The 20,961-nt window shown below is 34.9% G+C and overlaps 1 protein-coding gene across 1 annotated transcript in view; it reads left to right on the top strand.

Annotated features, from left to right (window-relative positions):
- LOC126827312 (cadherin-like and PC-esterase domain-containing protein 1) overlaps positions 1-19,404 on the top strand; it is a 65,862-nt gene extending 46,458 nt beyond the window's left edge. Inside the window, exons 4-23 of the mRNA XM_050556584.2 lie at positions 2,024-2,178; positions 2,500-2,578; positions 3,666-3,837; positions 4,664-4,838; positions 5,319-5,476; positions 7,176-7,248; positions 7,946-8,107; positions 9,085-9,192; positions 9,980-10,179; positions 10,860-10,945; positions 11,251-11,280; positions 11,594-11,783; positions 12,315-12,492; positions 13,270-13,399; positions 13,599-13,735; positions 14,121-14,341; positions 14,884-14,985; positions 16,160-16,247; positions 16,978-17,124; positions 17,841-19,404. Of these exons, the coding sequence (XP_050412541.1) occupies positions 2,024-2,178; positions 2,500-2,578; positions 3,666-3,837; positions 4,664-4,838; positions 5,319-5,476; positions 7,176-7,248; positions 7,946-8,107; positions 9,085-9,192; positions 9,980-10,179; positions 10,860-10,945; positions 11,251-11,280; positions 11,594-11,783; positions 12,315-12,492; positions 13,270-13,399; positions 13,599-13,735; positions 14,121-14,341; positions 14,884-14,985; positions 16,160-16,247; positions 16,978-17,124; positions 17,841-18,008 (2,759 nt within the window). The 3' untranslated portion in view covers positions 18,009-19,404. The remainder of the gene's footprint in view (positions 1-2,023; positions 2,179-2,499; positions 2,579-3,665; positions 3,838-4,663; positions 4,839-5,318; positions 5,477-7,175; positions 7,249-7,945; positions 8,108-9,084; positions 9,193-9,979; positions 10,180-10,859; positions 10,946-11,250; positions 11,281-11,593; positions 11,784-12,314; positions 12,493-13,269; positions 13,400-13,598; positions 13,736-14,120; positions 14,342-14,883; positions 14,986-16,159; positions 16,248-16,977; positions 17,125-17,840) is intronic.
- The last annotated feature ends 1,557 nt before the right edge of the window (positions 19,405-20,961 follow it).

The raw sequence follows: 20,961 nt of genomic DNA, 5'->3' as shown, positions 1-20,961 counted from the left end.
ATTTCTAGAACAGAATCTCAGCAAGGGTGATAAGCACATTTCTAGATCTGGATCCCAGCAAGGGTAATCAGCACGTTTCTAGATCAGAATCTCAGATTGGGTGATCAGAACATTCCTAGATCAGAATCCCACCAAGGGTGATCAGCACACCCGTAGAACTGAATCTCAGAAAGGGTGAATTGCACAATCCTAGAACAAAATCTCAATAAGGGTGATCAGTTCATTTCTAGAACAGAATCTCAGAAAGGGAGATCAGTATGTTTCTAGATCAGAATCTCAGAAAGGGAGATCAGTATGTTTCTAGATCAGAATCTCAGATGGGATGACCAGCACATTTCAAGATCAGAATCTCAGAAAGGGGGATCAGCGCACCCCTAGAACCGAATCTCAGGAAAGGTGATACACATATTACTAAAACAGAATCTAAGCAAGAATGACCAGCACATCCCTAGAACAGAATCTCAGAAAGGAGAGATTACCACTTACACACTGGACCCTTTGTTCTGACTCGGGTGTTCAAGTTACTGATCAACCTGTAATGTGTTGTTTTAGCACGTGTACAGGTGATCATTTGAGGAAAAGTAGGTGTTCATATGGATGAACCCCCCAACATACTAACCCGGTGATTGTGAAAACAGACCATGCATTTTAAGGTGTGAACTGTATTAATAGCAAGAAACATCGTGTTAATTAAAAAAGATAAATACATATAGTTAAAACAATGAATAAATGTTGTTTCAATGATTTATAGTTTGTGAAATAGTAACATTAGCTAGAAAACTCATCCAATAGTATAATTAACAAATACACAAAACCTAGCGAGCGAACTGGGATAAATTTCTGTTTGGCCATTTTTTAGACAGTTTTAATCTTTCCCTTTCGATGTCTATTCTAATTAAAATAAATATTACGTTATCCATTGGCCTGTTGTGGATTTTAAAAATAGACTGGCAGGCAACAAAACAAACAAACACCCGGAGAGAGAGTATGGGGTTTAATGTCCACTCGACTCAAACTACGTCATCTCGGGACTGACATGGTTCCATTTTATTTCAATAATTCGCTTGGGCGCATGTGTTTTAGCAGTGGGGGGAGGGGGACCCGGAGAAAACGCACGAGGTTGGACGGGTGAACCCACCCATTGTCACGTTCAACCGGGGAATCGAAACCACGCCAGTTGACTCAACGGCAGACGTTATGATGCAACGCGCATGCACTAACCATTCGGCTAACCAATCTCCCCCACATACGCCCACAGTAGGTAAGTTGCCCGACTTGTTTGCCTTCTAGTTGTGCCTTATACACACTAACATTTAGTATACAAAACATTTATCGGAAATCATTGAAAACCAATAGGATTATTCTCCTAGTGACCTTAATCGTTTAACGTTCCAGAGCGTGGACAACAGATGGATGGACTGACATACGGGGGCGACGACAATATATGACATGTGGGCGTATAAAAAATTGTCGAAAACCAGAAATCAGCAAATATACATAAAATACATTTATCGGTACACCAATCTCAATTTCTTAAAATTGTATTTCAAAAACCTGACATTGGAATGATCTGATTTGTATGCATCGTAAATAAACAGACATAAACTGGCTATATTCAGGTTATGGACCCCACTCCCATCTGCTGAGTAAATAACAATATATGGGCATAATAATGTATTGATACCTGTTTCAGAATCTTAGCAAAGGGGAGATCAGCACATGGTGAACAAGTTCAAATCAATATTTTCTTGAATCAAAACATTTGCAATGGGGAGATCATTTCATTGTAATATCCAAACATCAATCAAGGTGGACTCAACACAGTATAGATAATATTAAAAACAAACCAAGAAAGTAAAGATCAGCACATTCCAAGGTCAAAACCTCAAGAAGTTGTAAATAAAAACATTGGTTTGGTTTGACACATTCTTAAATTACAACCTTACCATACTTATGATATATTAAAGATATATGAGTCAAGTAATACTGATGATATATGTGATAAAAACTCTCTTTATTTCAGGAATTGGTAATTTTGCACAGCACCGTAAACTGCGTGAAGTAGAAGGTTTTTATGATGGTATTGGTTGGTCAGTGTTAATGTGTTTAAATAACACGAGTCCTATAGAACCATGTTATAATACAGCAGATAAAATATTCCTTAAAGAACATCAACGGGTAAGCTGAAAATTGTCACATTACCAAATGAAACTGTCGTTACCCATCATGTGTGTGATGATCCAGTGACCGGACCCCATGTAAAGACAATGTTTGCTTGTGCTCGTTGTGATCTACTGTTCACTGTGGTGTTTGTGTTCTAGGCCCTTAGTAGTGACTCATGAGAATTTTAAAAAAAATGGAAACATGAAGAAATTTGATAGATAATTATGATAGCCTAATTATTAAATGTACTAATAACACAAATTGAGTAAATGATAGCATAGTGGTAGTTATTGTTCACATTCTGTAGCTATCACCATCAATTATTTTATACTGCAGGTGAATGTAATTCCAGAACTACAAGAAGTATTAGGGAATCCCCGATCATTCTGCGATATACCACCACAAGATGCAACAGGTATGGTTCAATACAGGAAATATATACTGACTTTCAAATAAATATTGCAGTAGATTTTGAAATGAAGAGCCCCGGGGAAGAATGATCTAAGTCACTTTTTCAACGAACCCTAGTTAATGGCACCATCTGGTAGCAAATTGTATAAGCTTTCTGTGGAATAATCAATTTCATGTAAGAACGATCAGAGTCACATCGAACCAAGACCCTTCTGAAATAGCCTACCGGATAAATATGTCCATCGTACCCTTTATTTGACCTTAATTTGGCTGAAAAGTGGAAGTCAGTTGTTGTATGGCTAATTATAATTTGTATTAAACATCATTTTGAAGTTGTAATTAAACCCACTCGTTGTTCTGTTCGCGCCAAGCATTCTCGTCAAAAGTCTATTTTGCCTTTTATGCGAAAAGACAAAAATGTGACTTAGATTGTTCTTCCCCTGGACTCTTCAAATATAAAGATGACAAGTATTGAATTTGCAAAATAGCCCAAAATAAAATTGCTAAAAGTAGAAATATTTTAGAGTGATTGTATGTTTGGATTTCGAAATATATACTGAATTAGAAATAATTATTGCAATAGATTTCGAAATATAAAAATAATGAGAATTGACTCAAATGTTTTTTAGATTGTATTTTTAAAAACAATCTATGATTATTTCAAATTTTGGAATCATTAGTGAATGTTGATAAACGATCCATTTTTTTTCTCCAAATGGAAAAATAATGTTGCAGTAATTTCTTTAATTGTGTTACCAAAAGAAATCTACTGACAATTTCTTGCTTTAAATTTAATGGGGATTGTCAGCTCAATAATTTTTATTAGTATTAAGAATTTTTAGATCATGCCATTTCAACAAAAAGAGCTCAACAATTGGTAAAACATGAATGCATGAAGTTTAAAAAAAATCAGAAATGTTCAAAACAAAAAATATCACAAATGTTTAAAGTAAAATAGTAAATTGACATTGACAAACTTTTTTTTACAAAATAGAATACACTTCTAGAATGACACAAATAATTAATCATAAGCTTTTTTTTCAATCACACATTCTTAAACTTTTAGAATATTGTGTTTATTGTTTATTTAGGTAAACGAGTTGAAAATGAAGAATTAGATTGTGCTGTTTTCCCTGATCAAAAACAAAAATTATCGTTAAGATGTAGAAACCAATCACTATGGTTACTGAAGAAAACACCATCAATAACACAACCAGATATTGTTGATTGTAAAAAACTTCAAGATGATTCTTTCAGAAAAAGGTAAAAGCTTTAACTTAAATAAAGATCGGGGCTTAATTCATCAGTGGCAAAGTCCAGCATGAATTGTTTTGTGTTCCACATTTCCAACAACTCCTGAAAAAAGCATATCTGCATCATATTGTTCAGATGAACATTCAACCACTTTTGAACATCATAAAACTAGCATGAACCAGTACTTTTAATATGTAGTATAATTAAGTTGTGATGATCTGGTAGATTCATTGGTAGAACAGCGGTTAAAAGAGAGGGAAATGCCAGCTAACTCATTAACACTGAGGGAAATAACATCGACTTGACACAAACTAGGTCATTTTGTGACTAACATGGCACAATTTTATTTCATTAATTCTCTTGTTGTTAAGGGTTTTAAGCATTGGGAGGAAACCAGAAGTTCCGGAGGCAACCCTACTCCTTGTCATGTACACTCTTGGGATTGAAATCATGTGACTCAATCACAGACCTTATTATCTAAAGTGCAGGCATTTGACCACTTGACCACATGACTACCCAACCACCCTTGAACTCACTAACATATAACATGCAGAAAAAATAAGAAATACTATGATAGATTAAAACCCCAAATATCTGTGTGAACTTTACATATGCCATACGTGAAAAATGATATCAGGTGTTCTGGAATTAATAAGCATACCCTACCTTGTCCATGATATCTGTCACTACCTATAAGTTTAAATTAAGCAATGGGAGAAGATAAAATATATAGATCCAGGGTTCCCTTTTCTGACCTTTAAATTTATTGTTTGTAAGATTTATTGAATCTGAAAATGATGTAAAATAAAAGAATGTAAAAATATTATATTTTCAGTTTTATGGAGACTAAAGGTGTTGCCGTTAAATTACCTGATAATTTATATAAACTAGGTGATGAACCAATGGTAGCCATGTTTAATGTACTAGTCATGTCTTTCTCTCCACTTCGTGTTTATCTACATCCACAAGCTGTAGCATGGGAAGGTTTTACATCATATATCAACAAAAAGGTACAATCATTTTTATACATTCACCTTTGTTGGAGGTCCGTTCATTCGTCGTCCACAATTCCTTGTGAACAATCTACAGACTATCATCCGTTATGTTGCTTACATTATTCAGACGAGGAGTCCTCTTAAATTTCAATGATTTCTACTAATTACTTTAAGAGATACTGCCCTTGATCAATAATTAATGTATCATTTTGAGTACATTTTGGCATGGATTAAGCCTTAAAAAAATAAGTTAGTGCCCAAAAAGTGCAAATGACTATCAGCAGTTTTAATGGAGCAATTTTTTTAATTTGGATTTTAGAAGCTGAAGCTATTCGATAGAAGATAACATTACGAACAAAGGTAGCCAGCAGTGCACATTATTGAAAAGACATTCTGGAAATTTAATCTGTAATCTTAAAACACAATTTTTTCCTTTGATAATATTTTAAAAAAAGTAACTGTTGTTATTTTATTTGCTATATTTTTAATTTACAGCCGCAGAGAACATTAACTATTTCCGAGTTACAGTCAGTGATCTCCGACACGAGAGGATCGGACCGATCTGAAACAGCTATTAACCAATTAGAAGAGAAGATTGTTTCAACGCTAATCAAACTTGAAGCTTTACATTGGTTAACAAACAACAGAATACGGTAAGCTTTGGGTATTTAAGGAGCCACAAGGGCTCAGTGAGTGAGTGAGTGGGATTGACCAAGGTGTTGACCTAGAAAGTTCCTCATGATTTTCTTCCCTGGGAGGGCCTGACAAGAACAGCTGTCTAGTCATTTGGATGGGAACAGAAAACTAATGTCCCATGTACACATAGTTGGAATTTGATATAAAAGTAGGCCTTAGCGCCGCTGTCCAGAATAAATTTCCCTCATAGCACACTGTATGGCGTATGCCTGTCTTCATTAGCCCAGTTGAGCAGAAAAGTAGGACGTTACAAACTTCCTCCCTGGTTTCCCATTGTCAGTGGTGCAAGATGGAAGGCCTTACAGTCAGATGAACCGAAAAAACAAGGTCAATTTGTATACTAGTTGGCGTGAACATGAATAAACTGTTGGCCTTTAGAATTTAATAAAGACTAAGCAGAGATGCCACTCTCCGGGCCAATATTCATTAATAGCAGACTATATGGTGTATGCTCGACATCACTAACCCAGTTATTGCAGAAAAGTAGGACACTAAACCACATTTGTTTACATTTTTACGGTATTTAGGTTGTTTTTTAACAAATTGATGGAGAATTGATCATTTCTGGGCAGCAGACTGCTATATTTTAATTTGATTCTTTTGAATTGATGTCATTTTTTCCACAATAGAAATCAAATATAAAAATTGATTATGTGACTCTGGAATGCTATTGATAAACATTTTTTAAAACATTGTAAATTTACTGTTTATTTTTAATGGTTTAGTATGTAGTTGAAAGCCAATGATCTTCATTGTGTATTTTTTAGTCATCATTTCCTTTGTTTTTTGGACAATATCTGTTTTTTCATCACTTGATTCTCGGTAATATGTAATATATAACATTTAATTAAGAAAACAAGTCAATAATCTTCCAGCTTAGATTCATTCAGATTAAAAAGAAGCCCATCAAAAGATTTTAACCAACATGTATATGTGGCACTGGCTTGTTTGTATTGTCCCCCTTGTCAGTGGTGCAGGACTGAGGGCCTAACAAGGACAGCTGTATAGTCGTTCAGATGGGTTTAAAAACCAAGGACCCATGTATACATTGGCGTGCATGTAAAAGATCCTTTGGCAGTTGGAATTCGATATAACAGTAGGCCATAGTGCCACTGCCCGGGCAAAATTTCCCTCATAGCACACTGTATGGCATATGCCCGTCTTCATTAGCCCAGTTTAGGAGCAGAACAGTAGGATGTTTAACCCCATTTCATTTGTATTGTCTGCCGAGGATGCAGAATGATGTGAAATTTTTAATTTATCATATGTTTGTAAATACTGAATGGACTTAAACCATTTATAGACTGATATTCCTTTTAGAGATTCAACTTTCACAATATTGTAGTTTGAACGGGATTTAAATTCCCTCAATTAGCGTCTTTGATTGTTGAGGGAGTTAGGTAGGTGAATATATGGTCTTACACATGGTCTTTGGATCATAAGGTTAGTCATTGAGTCAAGTGGTGGGGCTTCAATCCCCACTTGACAAGGAGTAGGGTCACCTACCTAACCATGTGGATTTTCTCCAAGTTCTCCCACTGCTAGAGACCATGTTAGTCCCGAAATGACCTAGTTTGTGTTAAGTGGATGTTAAAACCCATTTCTCTTTCTTTTATTGTTGACATGTAATTATATCTGATTTTAATTATGTTTCAGATGTCCAACTTGTTTCCAGCTGTTAGACATGGTGACTGTTTTTAATACAACATTTTATCCCACAATTCTACAGGTAGGTGCATGATACTCATGGCTCACATTAAATTCTGCAAAAGGCATTTTGAAATTAAATATTGCACGGTAACTATGTGTTGTTAGTTATTTTTGTAGTTGAATGGACATAATGGGGGTCGTTATTTGTCAAAACACCATTTTTCCAAAGGCAAATGTTTACTAGAAACCGGGTTTCTCATTTCATTCATATTTGGGGGGTTGGGTGGGCGAATGGTTAACGTGTGCTCGTTGCATCATAAGGTATGTCATTGAGCCAAGTGGTGTGGTTTCAATTCGGCACTTTTACATGATCAGGAGTAGGGTCGTCTGTCCTCCCATTGCTAAAGACCCCTACGTGCAAGCAAATTAAACCCCATTTCTCTCTCTCTACCTAGTTTGTTTCAGGTGGACATTAATGAAATAAAATTGAACCATATGTTAGTCCCAAAATTACCTGTGTCGAGTGGAGGTTAAACCCCATTTCTCTCTCGCTCTCATTCATATTTTCCCGTCCTGACTGACCAGCAGAAAAATTGCCATAAATTATGTGAATACACTTAAAAATTAGAAATTGGGATTAAATTTTTAAAGTGAAGCCTTTCTACAGACCTGAGTAATTTGTCACTTCAAAGATCTTGACACTTCTCAACTGACTAGTGGATGTGATAAAATGATAAAGAAGTTCATAAAAGAATTCAAATTGTTTTTGTTTTTAGATAAAATCTTCTTCCCATCATGGTAAGCAAGCATCATTGAATGAATATCTGGTGCGACAAAAAATCCTTGAAGATTTAGCATCCATGCTGGTTTCTAAGGATACAGTAACCATGGATGTTGCCAGGGGATTGGAAGAACTTGGAATTACAGATATTTTAGAGGTAAGTTATTAAAGTTTAGAACAAGCATTATAACCAAAATACATACATTCGAACAAAACACATCACAAATCAGACATGGCAAGCAATAAACAATAAACAATAAAAGTATTATCAAATCAGGTGAATGGATCTTTGGGCTAGACGTAATCATCCACTCTGCTGTGCAGTAGTGTGATACAGGCTTTATTTAAAATGAAAGGGAGACAACTACGATTAACAAGGTATGATTATATGTTAAACAGACAATTTCTAGAGTTTAACAGGTTCATAACCCGCTTCATCAATTAATGAATTGTGTTAGAGTGAATTAGACAACACTATTTAATGAAAAAAACCTTATACACTTTATTCGACTGTACAGGACGAGAGCCAATCACAGACTGCCTCTCTCACGAGATCATGGACAGGGTGCATGTGCAGACGCTCATCAACACTTGATGACATTTGATATTCATAATTTCACAAATTGATCCATAATGAAATGAAATGGGGTTTAATGTCCTACTGTTCTGCTCCGACTGGGCTAATGAAGACGGGCATATGCCATACAGTGTGCTATGAGGGAAATTTTGCCCGGGCAACGGCACTATGGCCTACTATTATATCAAATTCCAACTGCCAAGGGATCTTTTACGTGCACGCCAATGTATACACAGGACCTCGGTTTTTTGTCCCATCCGAATGACTAGACAGCTGTCCTTGTAAGGTCCTCTGTCCCGCACCACTGACAAGGAGAATTGATCTATATTGAATTCTAGCATGATGTAACATGAGATATATAATAGTTTATTGATGTTTTATTTCACAGAATCAATGAATCTGTAATAAAGATAGAAGTTTATGGTTCAGGGTGGATCAATTTGACAGAATTTTTCAGCAAATTCCCTTTACATTATCTAGTTTTTAACTATTATAGTGAGAACTGCCAACTCTTTATCTAATCTCCCATAATGTATCTTTAATGTTTTATTTCACAGAATCAACAGATCTGTAATAAAGATAGAAGTTTATGTTTACATGAAGATGATGTACAGTATGCTTTAAAAAACAGACAGGAACATTTAAATATGGGAAATTTTAGAAAGGTAATCAGTGTTAAAATGCTCTAAATCAGAGTGCGGGCCAGGATTTTGGTTTCAAAATCTTCCATGTCAGACGTGTTTGAAACAGAAACACGGCAGTGAACATATTTTAAACATCATAGTCAAATTTCAATGAGGATCTTCAAGACTACAATTTCAATCTATAATACCAAAATGAATATTATAGATATTCTCTTGATTTGAAGCTACTGTGAAAGTCAGTTATTCTGGGGAGCCATGGTGGCTAGGTGGGTAAGAAGCTGGCTTGCCGAGTGTTCGATCCCAGCATTGGCCGAGAAAGTTCATCAGGATTTTACGACGTGGTTTTTGCTTGTCAGTGGTGCACGATGGAGGGCCTGACAAGGACAGCTGTATAGTCATTCAGATGAGACGAAAAAACAAGGTCCTGTGTATACATTGGCGTGCACGTAAAAGATCCCTTGGCAGTTGGAATTTGATATAAGAGTAGGCCATAGTGCCGCTGCCTGGACAAAATTTCCCTCCTCCCACACTGCATGGCGTATGCCTGTTTTCATTAGCTCAGTCAGAGGAGAACAGTAGGATGTTAAACCCCATTTCATCTATTCTGGCAGCCAGCCTGTGTCCAGAATCAAAACATCCTATGGCTATCTCTATTGGATGATTCTATCAAAATCAACAGCATGATTCAGTGTTGATTTCCAAGCCTGGACAACGTAATTCTCTCAATTCAAGGTACATCAAACATAGTCTTCCAGTAACTGACCTATTTCTGATTTGTAAAACTGACAATTTGTTATTTATTTGACAGCTGTACCCTCTCAGATCATCAGTAAAATATACCAGTTTGTTGGAAAACATTTACAATAAAAATAAAACAAGTAGACGAATTGAGAATGGTCAACATACGACATCTAGTCTACATTCCTACCTGTTGAGTTTAGAGAGATTCTATGCTAATTTTGATAATGAAGATAGGGTTGAAACTTACGATGACATGAACATTCCTATGTAAGTATACAGGGGAGTATTCAGGAATTTGAGCGGTGGGGGGAGGGGAGGGGGGTCAAAGGTGGAGTCGACAACATCAAGTTTGGCGTGATATCTGGGGGATTAGCCAAGAATTTGATAAAATCAGGAGCTCTGAGACAATATTTCTGCTCATTTAGGCGTATATGAGTGTAGGATTAGAGTGGACTGAGGCCAAAATGGCAACAATGCTTCGCATGTTTGTTCAACGTTATTTCGATAAATGTAGGAATAAAAAAATGCTGTGCTCAAGCAGGGGAGGGTCTGGACCCCTCTCTGGATATGCACCTGGTATAATTAACAAATAATATTTTCATATAATCTCTTGATTCTCTGGAACAATATGTTGCCAGTAGTGGCATATGGAGGATTGTTGGTGAAAGGGAGGAGGAGTCATGGACAAAGATGTTTTAATTACGGTACTTAAATTGATAATTGTGAAGGGTGGGGTGGGGAGAGCATTCTCAAAACAGTATATTTTATTCTGTACCCACAAAACTGTCACTTATTGGGCAGTCCTTTTGTTTAAAAAAAAATTTAACATTCAATGGTGGGGAGACCACTCTGTGGTTGCCAGGTATTTATTATGTTTCAGATTAGTGAAATGTACTATATACTGTGAAATCATGATAATTATAGTTGCTATGGTTTTATTTTTCTAGAGATTCCAAACAACCAATAAAAGGTGGCATAAAAATAATGAATAAATTGGAGCCAAGAAAAACAGTAAACACAAATAAAGTACTTGGTGAGTAGGTTTATAACAAATTCTAGCAAAAAACAAGAGTATTGTCGAAAAATTGAGGTCCCATGTATTGGTAGCATGGAAGGGCAGAGGGCTCCAAGAAGAATTGTCTGCTGACTGGCTGTATATTTTGTTCATCACATTTCATATATAGAATTAAATTGAACATACCAAATGTTGAATATTCAAATTAAATCTACAAATAAGTTATTGACAAGTTGACTGGTTGATATGGAATACACAGAATACCACTTTATATTTCTATCAGAGTAGATTGTTTCTCCAATACATTTTTTTGTTTCTTCCAGAAAATTTTACAAGGCCAAATTGTGATAAAGGTAATTAATTATATTTTATCAGATATGGGATTTGGGTGGTTGAGTGGTCTAATGTGTGGGCTGTCACTCAGTCTAGTGGCATGGTTTTAATCCAAAGCCTGTCCAATTTCATGGGTTTTCTTCAAGTTTCCCGGTTTCCTCCCACTGCTAAAGACCCGTATGTAGGCCTACAGTCAATTTACGGGGAAAAAATTGTACTACCCCAAAATCAGTGTGGAGTGGATGTTTAACACAATCTCTCTCTCTCTCTCTCTCTCTCTCTCTCTCTCTCTCTAATAAACAAAATGTGTAAATATGATCTTTATAATTTTAGATCCATCTAGTATGCCATATTTAGGCTACCTATCAACATATCCACCAATCAAATTAACACCAGAGTTTTCTCCTCTCGTCACTGATTATGAAGCTGTAGTACACTATGATGTCATGTTATTAACTGTTATGGCGTTTGCTAAGAGTTGTTCATCTCAAGCCAGACTTGAAGACAAGCAAGGAGATAGTGGGTGAGAATATAATTCAAATTTTGAATAATAAATATCCAAATAACTAAATAATGACTTGTATTCAATATTTAAATAGCATTCAAATAATGACATGTAATGAATATTCTAATAGTATTCAAATAATGACTTATAATGAATATTCTAATAGTATTCAAATAATGACTATTCAAATATTATTCGAATAGTGACTTCAAATTAATATTCCTATTAATCATGTATAAATTTTGAATATGACATATAATGAATATTTTAATAGTGTTCAAATAATAACTATAATGACTTAAAATGAATATACCAGTAGTACAAGTAGCAATTTATCATGTATAAATTTTTAATTATGACTTGTAATGAATATTATAATGGTAAAAGCAGCAACGGGGGTGACAACAAATTATTTATAAGTTTTGAATAATGACTTGTATAGCATTCAAATAATGACTAATAATGAATATTCTAATAGTATTCTAATAAGATTTGAATAGTAAAATCGGCAATCAATGTGGCCACTAATTAATTATGTATAAATTTCAGGATATCGAATATAACATTGGGTATAGGAGAAAATAAGATGTGGATATTTATAGTTGATACTAGTCATTCTGATACATGGGTTGTTAATACATATACTATATTAATAACAAGACAAGATCCAGATATACAGTCATCATTCTCTTCTTCTAAACCTCATCAAATCTGTAGTTTAAAGCAGGTAACATTCTTCATATTCCATCACTGTTTTATTTCAAACAAATGATATGAAACAGTGTTTAATTAAAGGTCACCGGAAAAGCTTCATAAAGTTTTTACAGAATGCAAGTAATTATGTCAACATATCCTTTCCATAAGTCAATATTACCTGCAACAGTTAAATTTCAACGTTAGTAATTTCCACCTTTCTCCATGAGTAGTGGTAACTTTCCGTCAGTAAATAATCTGTGATGTAAGTTTTGTCCTTCTGCTCATATTTTAGTCTATATTTCTATGTCGACATAAAAAAATTTGAAGCTTTTCCAATGACCTTTAATGTCTTACTTGTCCGCACCAACTTGGTAAATGGTGCAGACGCAATGTAGTGTGTTATGATTGTGATTTCAATTTCCAGGGGGATCTTTAATATACTGTCAGTGGTATGCTTTGGACCTCAATTTTTCATTCCATCAGAGCAAAATCCTTTAACTTGCCAGGCCCTCCTTCCCGTCTGACCTCTGACGATAGGAAACCAGACAACGAATCCAGAGGAACTCCATCAGACCTCCTGGTTAGTGAGCGATTATAGCTCCCCGCTTCAAAAAAAAGGATTATGACTGGAATATTTTCATTGATTTGGGTATCCAAAAAGTCGTAAACATTGCACTTGTTATATTTGGTATGTCGCAATTGTTGTTGTGAGTTTGATTCGGTGATTGTTCGTGACTAAACAGGTAGATTTTTTTACCAGATATTCAAAAGTGATACCTACCTAATTTGTGAAAATGTTTCTTTATAGGACTGTTCTCTATCATTTTCAATGTGGGATGCTTGTGGTTTACAGCCTGTATCATCTCATTCTAACTGGAAGTCTTTTACCAACAATCTAGCATCAACATTACCATCATGTTCTAGGGGTAACTCTCCAGGTTCGTCAATACATAAATAATTTTAAATACACCATCATTATTTTAAATTGTTTTAATGACAATTAGTAATTGAACTGGAAATACACAAGTCACAATTATATTGAATACAATTATTGCTTGATTTTTTGACAGGAGATTAGCATCACACTTACGTTATCAAATTTACTCAACAGTTTGTAAAATGTTTGTTTTTGTGCAGGTGAATGGTATGTTCCTTGTAATCTGTGTAGAGATAGCAACAGTTGCTATTGGAAACAGGCAATATGGCAGCCTAAAACATGTCAACATAAACGCATATCAAGGGAAAAATTAAAAGATTGTTTAGCTGGAAAAAAGGTAGTATGATTTTAACGTATTACATGGAAATTAATACTCATATCACTCAATGTCGTATTCTGGTTTAAGTCCCGGATATTGTCTATAGAAATTTTATGACATACATCTATACAAAATTCTGGATTTTGTAATGAAAAATTTGTGTTATATATTTTGCTAAGCAGTTTGACTGCATTGTCCGTTACTTGGCAGTAGGAACAAACTAAACGATATCTATGAATGAATAAAGAATAAAAAAAAATTATTAACAATTTCCCCGAGGGGTCTCATCTTCATTAGTCCAGTCGGTGTAGAAAAGTAGGATGTTATACCCCATTTCATTTCCCTGACGAGATTGAGAATGATGTACCGTGGTAATTAATTTCGTCATTTGATTCCATTACAGGTTTTATTTATTGGTGATTCTACTAATCGTGGTATACTACATTATATGACAGAACAAGTGAATGGTTCGCTGTTAGAATGGGATAAAACACATAATTTAAAAGTCTATTCTAATCTCAATAATAATAGAACTATGTTTAGTTTTGCGTATTATCCACAGTTCTGGTTACCAGCTGAACACCGACCTGTATTTGATAAAGCTTTATATCAACTAATGAAACGGTATGTATACCTATATTTAATGAAAGTACTAAAAAATATGATGCTTAATTTTCCATTGACTTGGGTCTCTCTTAAAATCTTAAGAAATGTTAAATCGCATAATAAAATGAAATGAAATTGAATGTCCTAATTTTCAGCACCAACCAGGCTAATGAAGATGGACATATGCCAGACGATATAACGAGAGGAAAATTGTGTCTGGACAGCAATGAATTCGCCTACTCTTCATCGAATTTACATGCACGCAAATGAGTACACAATGTATCATGGTTTTTCATCCTCTCCGAACTACTAGACACTTTTTCTTGACAAGCTTTCCGTTGTGTACCACTGATAAGAGAAATCAGGCAGGAAACTCCTGAGGGGCTTTCTCAGGCAGCAGTTGTTAGCGAGCCAGCACCATACTCTCTGAGCCTCCATGGCTCCTACCCCTCCCTCTCCTTCTCCTTCCCCCTCCCCCTCCCCACAACCCCCTGAATTCATAATGAAATGCTGTAACTTCGATTAATAAAATCTAAATTTTTACCATTCATGTTTTTTAGAAGTATGCCATTACAGAATAACAGTAATACAGTTTTAGTGATGGGTGGTGTTCATTGGTTGGGAAAACACCATATTAATGTTGTTAAAAAGGCATTAAATAGGTAAAAACCTTTTTTAAGCCATTAGTTGTAAAAAGAAATCATTTTCATACTGTCAGCATTTATAGATTGAGTCAAACACAATTAAACAAATACATTGTGATACAAAAAACATAGTATTCTTCTGTCTAATATAGTATTTACTTATTTCTAGCTTAGGTTATGATTTGTTATAATCCTTGAGTGGCATTTAGCGATTAAGCACATTAAAAAAACCACAACACAATTTATATGGGTTATACACATATAGTACGACGTTTCGGCAAGTATTCTCTTATCGTGTTCAAGTACAAATTGTGTTGTGGTTTTTTTAACTAATGATTTGTTAATTGAACCATCAATAAACATAAGTGTATATCGTGTAGTGCATATGATGTCATGCGCCAATCAACCAAGTGTTTTAGAGGGTCTGACATATAAATAGAGGATATTTGTCGTTTTAGAGTGAATAACATATTTTATTTCATCGAGAAGCAAGAAAACTTATATTTTCACGAATGCGTAGCATGAGTGAAAATATAAACGTTTTCTTGCTTAGAGATGAAATAAAATATGTTATTCACGACAAAACGACAAATGTTCTATTTATTTTATGATTTTACAATCATTTTAGGTAAAAACAACTAGCCAGTGGAATAACACTTTTATTTCACTGATAAAATGCGGTATTCCACTACTGATCATAAAATAAAAAGTAATATATTGAATAATTTTGATCAGATTGTTTTGAAATTGTTGTACATATAATTTTGTTTGGTCATTTAATATGCTGGGCTAATGAAGACGGGCATACGCCATGCAGTGTGCTATGAGGGAAATTTTGCCCGGACAGCGGTGCTACGGCCTACTCTTATATCAATTTCCAACTGCATGCCAATAACCCCAGACACTAATTATATTCATTTGTTGACTGGGATAACATGTTACCATTGGGTTATCCCAGGTTTTTGTTTAAATCTTTAGGACTTGAACCGGCTAAAACTTTCCTTGTTGGTGATAAAACTTTCCTTGTCGGCGAAAAAACTTTCTTCGTCGGCGATAAAACTTTCCTCGTCGGCGGAATAACTTTCCTCGTTGGCGATAAAACTGTCCTTGTCGGCAATATCGCCATTGTGGATGCAGATATTAATTAAACGGCCTAGAGATAGATTCTATTATTTTAGATGTTATTTTTCAGAGAGGGTCTTACAGGTATTAGACTGGTATTAAAGGGATTAGGTGCAGGATTTCATCAACCTGTTAGTGGTGTCCATTGTTTATCACAGGTAAGTTATATAACAATCTGATAAAAACACAGATCCTATTTCGTTTCGCTTGTCTGAGTTCAAAATTTTGTTTTAATTGTCTTTTCTACACTAGGATCTCGAAGGTGATGTGAGGGATTAGTTATTATCATTTGGGTTTGATGTCAAGTGTTTTTTTTATGTGCACCACAACAACTTAGACTTGATGCTGTTCCTTGCCCATAATTCTAGAATACCCATTCTAGTCTGAATAGTCTCCCATGTTTTTCTGGTTAATCATGTATTAATTATCCCCGCAACAAACAAAGTTGGGGGGTGTTGGATGTCCATGCGCTGTATCATAAGGTCTGTCATTGAGTCATCTGCCGTGGTTTCGATTCCCAGGTTGTACGTGACAACCTTGTGGGTTTACTCCAGGTCCTCGGTGCAAGCAAATAGTTGAAATATAATTGAACCATATGTTAGTCCCGAAATGACCTAGTTTGTGTCCAGTGGATGTTAAACCGCAGCTCTCTCTCTCTAACAAAGTTATGGTAGGGATATCTAAATGGACTCCTTCTATCCTTGTGTCCTAAATTCGTTAGTTTCCTGAACGTATCTAATAAACCATTCATGTTATCTTTATAAAATTTTGAACCACACATCAACCTATTATTGCATTGAATCGTTTTGTGTTTTCATGGAAACAAATTTCATCTTTTCTTCCAACATTGTCATCTATAAAAGGTTTTGAATATCTTTTTTATTTCAGCCTGACCATGAAAAATTATTAAACCACAATAGAGTACTACTAGATTATGCAACTAAAAATGGCTACCATGTAGTCGATACATTTAATATGACAATGGCGAGATATAAAGACTTCCTACAAGGAAAATGTGCTTGCCATTTCCATAGGGTATGTACATGTATCTATTTCATTATAATAATTTAAAAGTGTATGACTCTAATTACAACAAAGTGGAGCCACAGTGGCTAAGTGGGTAAGACACTGGCTCGCTAGTCTGGAGGTCGCGGGTTGACTGAGAAAGTTCATCCAGATTTTCTGACGTTGATGGCCTGATAAGGACAGCTGTCTAGTCGTTCAGATGGAGGAAAAACCAAGGTCCCGTGTACATATTGGCGTGCACGTAAAAGATCCCTTGGCAGTTGGAATTCGTTAAAAGAGTAGACAAAATTTTCCTCATAGCTCACTGTACGGCGATTGCCTGTCTTCATTAGCCCAGTCGGAGCTGAACAGTAGGATGTTGAACTTTGTTGGACCATGTGAACGCTTTAATGGCAAAAGTCATTGAATTTCAGCAATTTACAATAATTACTTCTAGAGTTATGGCCCTTGTTTCACTTTTTTGAACCTTGTTAATGCTCAATTGTTGAAAGTTATCTAATGTGTATGGAATTTATATGCATCATTTGAATTTGTGAATTTCAGCAATTTCCTTCAATAACTTCTAGAGGTATGGCCCTTGTTTGACTTTGTGAACCTTGTGAATGTTCAAATGAACCTTGTTTGACTTTGTGAACCCTCAAATGCCGAAAATTATAATCTGATCGGTATAAAATTGTCTGGTAAATAAATTGTCTTAAAAATATAATTGTATGTTTTATTTTCAGGTTTCCATGATTAAGAACCAAAATTCTTTCCAATCCAAATCTTCCAAACCGTCCACATATCAGCAGCCAGCTTATCATGTAGAAGGGGAGATAAATGCAGTTTATTCAGAAATAACTATCAATGAAATCTGTCAACCTGACCTGTCAAATGAAGAATTTTCAGTGTAGATCTGAATTGTTTTGTTGAGAGTTAACATCTCTACAATCAGAGTCAAAATCCCCTAAAAAGTAGTCGTTAAAGTGCAATAAAATAAGTTTTACTTAATATGTTAATAAAATTGTATCTCACAATAGGCATGTGTTCACATTAACTGTGTTTATATACGCATAATATTCAAGTTTATTTGGTATCACAATTTATTTTTTTTCAATATTTATTATTTTAGCATAATCTTTTATTAAAATTTTAAATAATGATATTCATATTATTCTAAATTGGAATGTTTAAAAACAAAATAGTCCAGGCATTTTTACGAGTATGATGATAACGTCATTGTATAACAGTTTGTATTTATGAATTATTTATTCTATATAGATCGGTATGTCCAACCATATTTCATATGGTATATTACTATTTAATTTTAAGGTTTTAATTTTATAGTCAAATTGTTGAAGAATGTACTTTAATTGGAAATGAAATGAAATGAAATGAAATGGGGTTTAACGTCCTACTGTTCTGCTCCTAAACTGGGCTAATGAAGACGGGCATACGCCATACAGTGTGCTATGAGGGAAATTTTGCCCGGGCAGCGGCACTACGGCCTACTCTTATATCGAATTCCAACTGCCAAGGGATCTTTTACGTGCACGCCAATGTGTACACGGGACCTCAGTTTTGTCAGGCCCTCCATCCTGCATCACTGACAAGGGGGAAACCACACCGGAAAATCTGAATGAACTTTCTCGGCCAATGCAGGGATCGAACACCTGACCTCTAGGCTAGCGAGTCAGTGTCTTACCCACTAAGCCACGTGATCCCCACTTTAATAGGAATTGGTTGTAATATTCAAGTTGTTGACAAATGTACTTTTAGTTTAATAGAAGTAATTGAAAAATCTAGTACTGTAATATTAAGATAAATTGTTGACCTTTAACCCTTTTTTTACTGGTCAATATGGTTATAATTTTCTTTCAATAACTCACCTGCGCATTAGGAGTCTTTAGCAAAGGATGGAAACCATAGGAAAAACACAAAGCTGGACAGGTGACCCTACTCCTTGTCACGTACAAAGTTCGGATCAAATCCCATGCCACTAGACATTATTATCTGAACCGCAAGCGTTGGCCCCCATCCCAAATGGTTAAGTAAAGAATGTGAAATTAAAATAGTTAATAGTCAAAGTATTGCACAGATACGTTATCCAGAATTATTTTTAAATATGTATTTCCATGTTGCCAAAGACATATCCATTTATATTTGTATATTATGGTAAATGTGTATGTATATATATGATAAAAGTATATTATATATATTTGTTATATTTTATATTGTTTTGTAATGTATTGTTGAAGTATATTAATTATTCACACAATAAATGGACCATGACATATTTTTATCATAAATTTGTTTTTCTTCTTGATTTTATATTTTCTTTAAGAGTCGGTGAAGAGATAGTCCACGCGTACGAGAACACTTGACTGTTGGAATTTGAAATAAGAGTAGGCAGTAGTGCCACTGTCCGGGCAAAATTCCCTCATTATAATTCATTATATTAGAACCAAATTCTTGTCTCAGATCAGATCAGGTTTCTAGTTTTCAAAATTTTCCGCCGCCCCCCCCCCCCCATGTGCATATTGTGCCTTAAGTGTTTGCAGCATGCAGCTTCGCCACCTGTGCGCCCCGCCCCCAATCCATGTTCTCTGGATCCGCCTTTGCATAGAGCACAGCCTTGTAGGGGATATTTTACTTATAAATTATTTTTCAGATCAAATAAAAATCATCTGAAATTAACATTTTGGCAAAGCAAAATATATAAAGCCAATCTGTCTGGTCTCATCCTCTTTGGTTATATTTAACAAAACTAGCGTGTTTTAAAAACACATAAACAGTAAAATTTATTACACTATGTACAGCATTATCTATATATTACTTATTTGAGATAAAATGGAAAGTCTTTATTAAAATACATGCCACAGAAACATAACTGGATGAATCACTATATTCTCAATCTCCAAAAGAGAAAGTTATCTGGAAAAATGTAAGGGAGATAACTTTTGCAACAGCCTCTCATCTGGCCACAGATCACCATTAATATCCCTGTTGACTTTAATGTTAATTCTCATCTCTTTTTTCCCAAATTTTTGTGGGGTTGCACGCTTTCTATCACAGATGGAGCACAATGTACCAACCTCTTGCTCAAAAGCTGGTATGAGGTTCATCATGGAAAACTTGAGATACACAAACTGGAAATACATGTAGGACACAAGTTAACACGTACCTGTCCACCCGACAATTCAAGCTAACCAACCTCTTAACCCTTTTATCCTTCCGCCTCAAAATCATGAATATTCACCAAAAACTGGCAGAAAATAATAATATATTCAAACCTTTTTTTCGATTCTACACCAAAAAGTCAACAAAACATTGCCATGCAAAATGGTGGGGGGGGGGGGGGCGGGAAAGGGAGGGAAAGACTAAAATTAACTTTGACACTTAATTTGTGGGTAACCAGCGTAGGAATTAATGGTGAGCTGTGTCCATCTCCAATATTTTTTTAAATATAAGATGAAACAATAAAATGGAGCAAAATTTATAAATAATGGATAGAAACAGAAACAATTAAAAGAAATATTCTATATTTCTGTTATAATAAACGGAATTACTTAACTACATCTGTTGCATGTAGTATCAGAAATAATCGTTGATTTTTTTTTTTTTGTACATGTAGACTTTGTACACAATAAAAAAACAGGATCTCCATGATATATTTAAATAATTTTGGTTCATTATGCTGGGTATGTTAAGTAAATTGTCTCTTGTTATTTCTCTGTTGTGTATTCAGGTTATTTGTGTTTGTAATTGTGAAGTTGCTAATCTCTCAATATCATCAAGGCTGAGACTAGACAGACCATTATCAAAGTTCTACAAAGAAAAACAAATAATTAACTTCATATTTCTAAA

The sequence above is a fragment of the Patella vulgata genome, chromosome 7 (genome assembly GCF_932274485.2).
Source record: "Patella vulgata chromosome 7, xgPatVulg1.2, whole genome shotgun sequence".
Taxonomy (NCBI): Eukaryota; Metazoa; Mollusca; class Gastropoda; family Patellidae; genus Patella; species Patella vulgata.
This window is presented reverse-complemented; position numbering and strand designations above follow the sequence as displayed.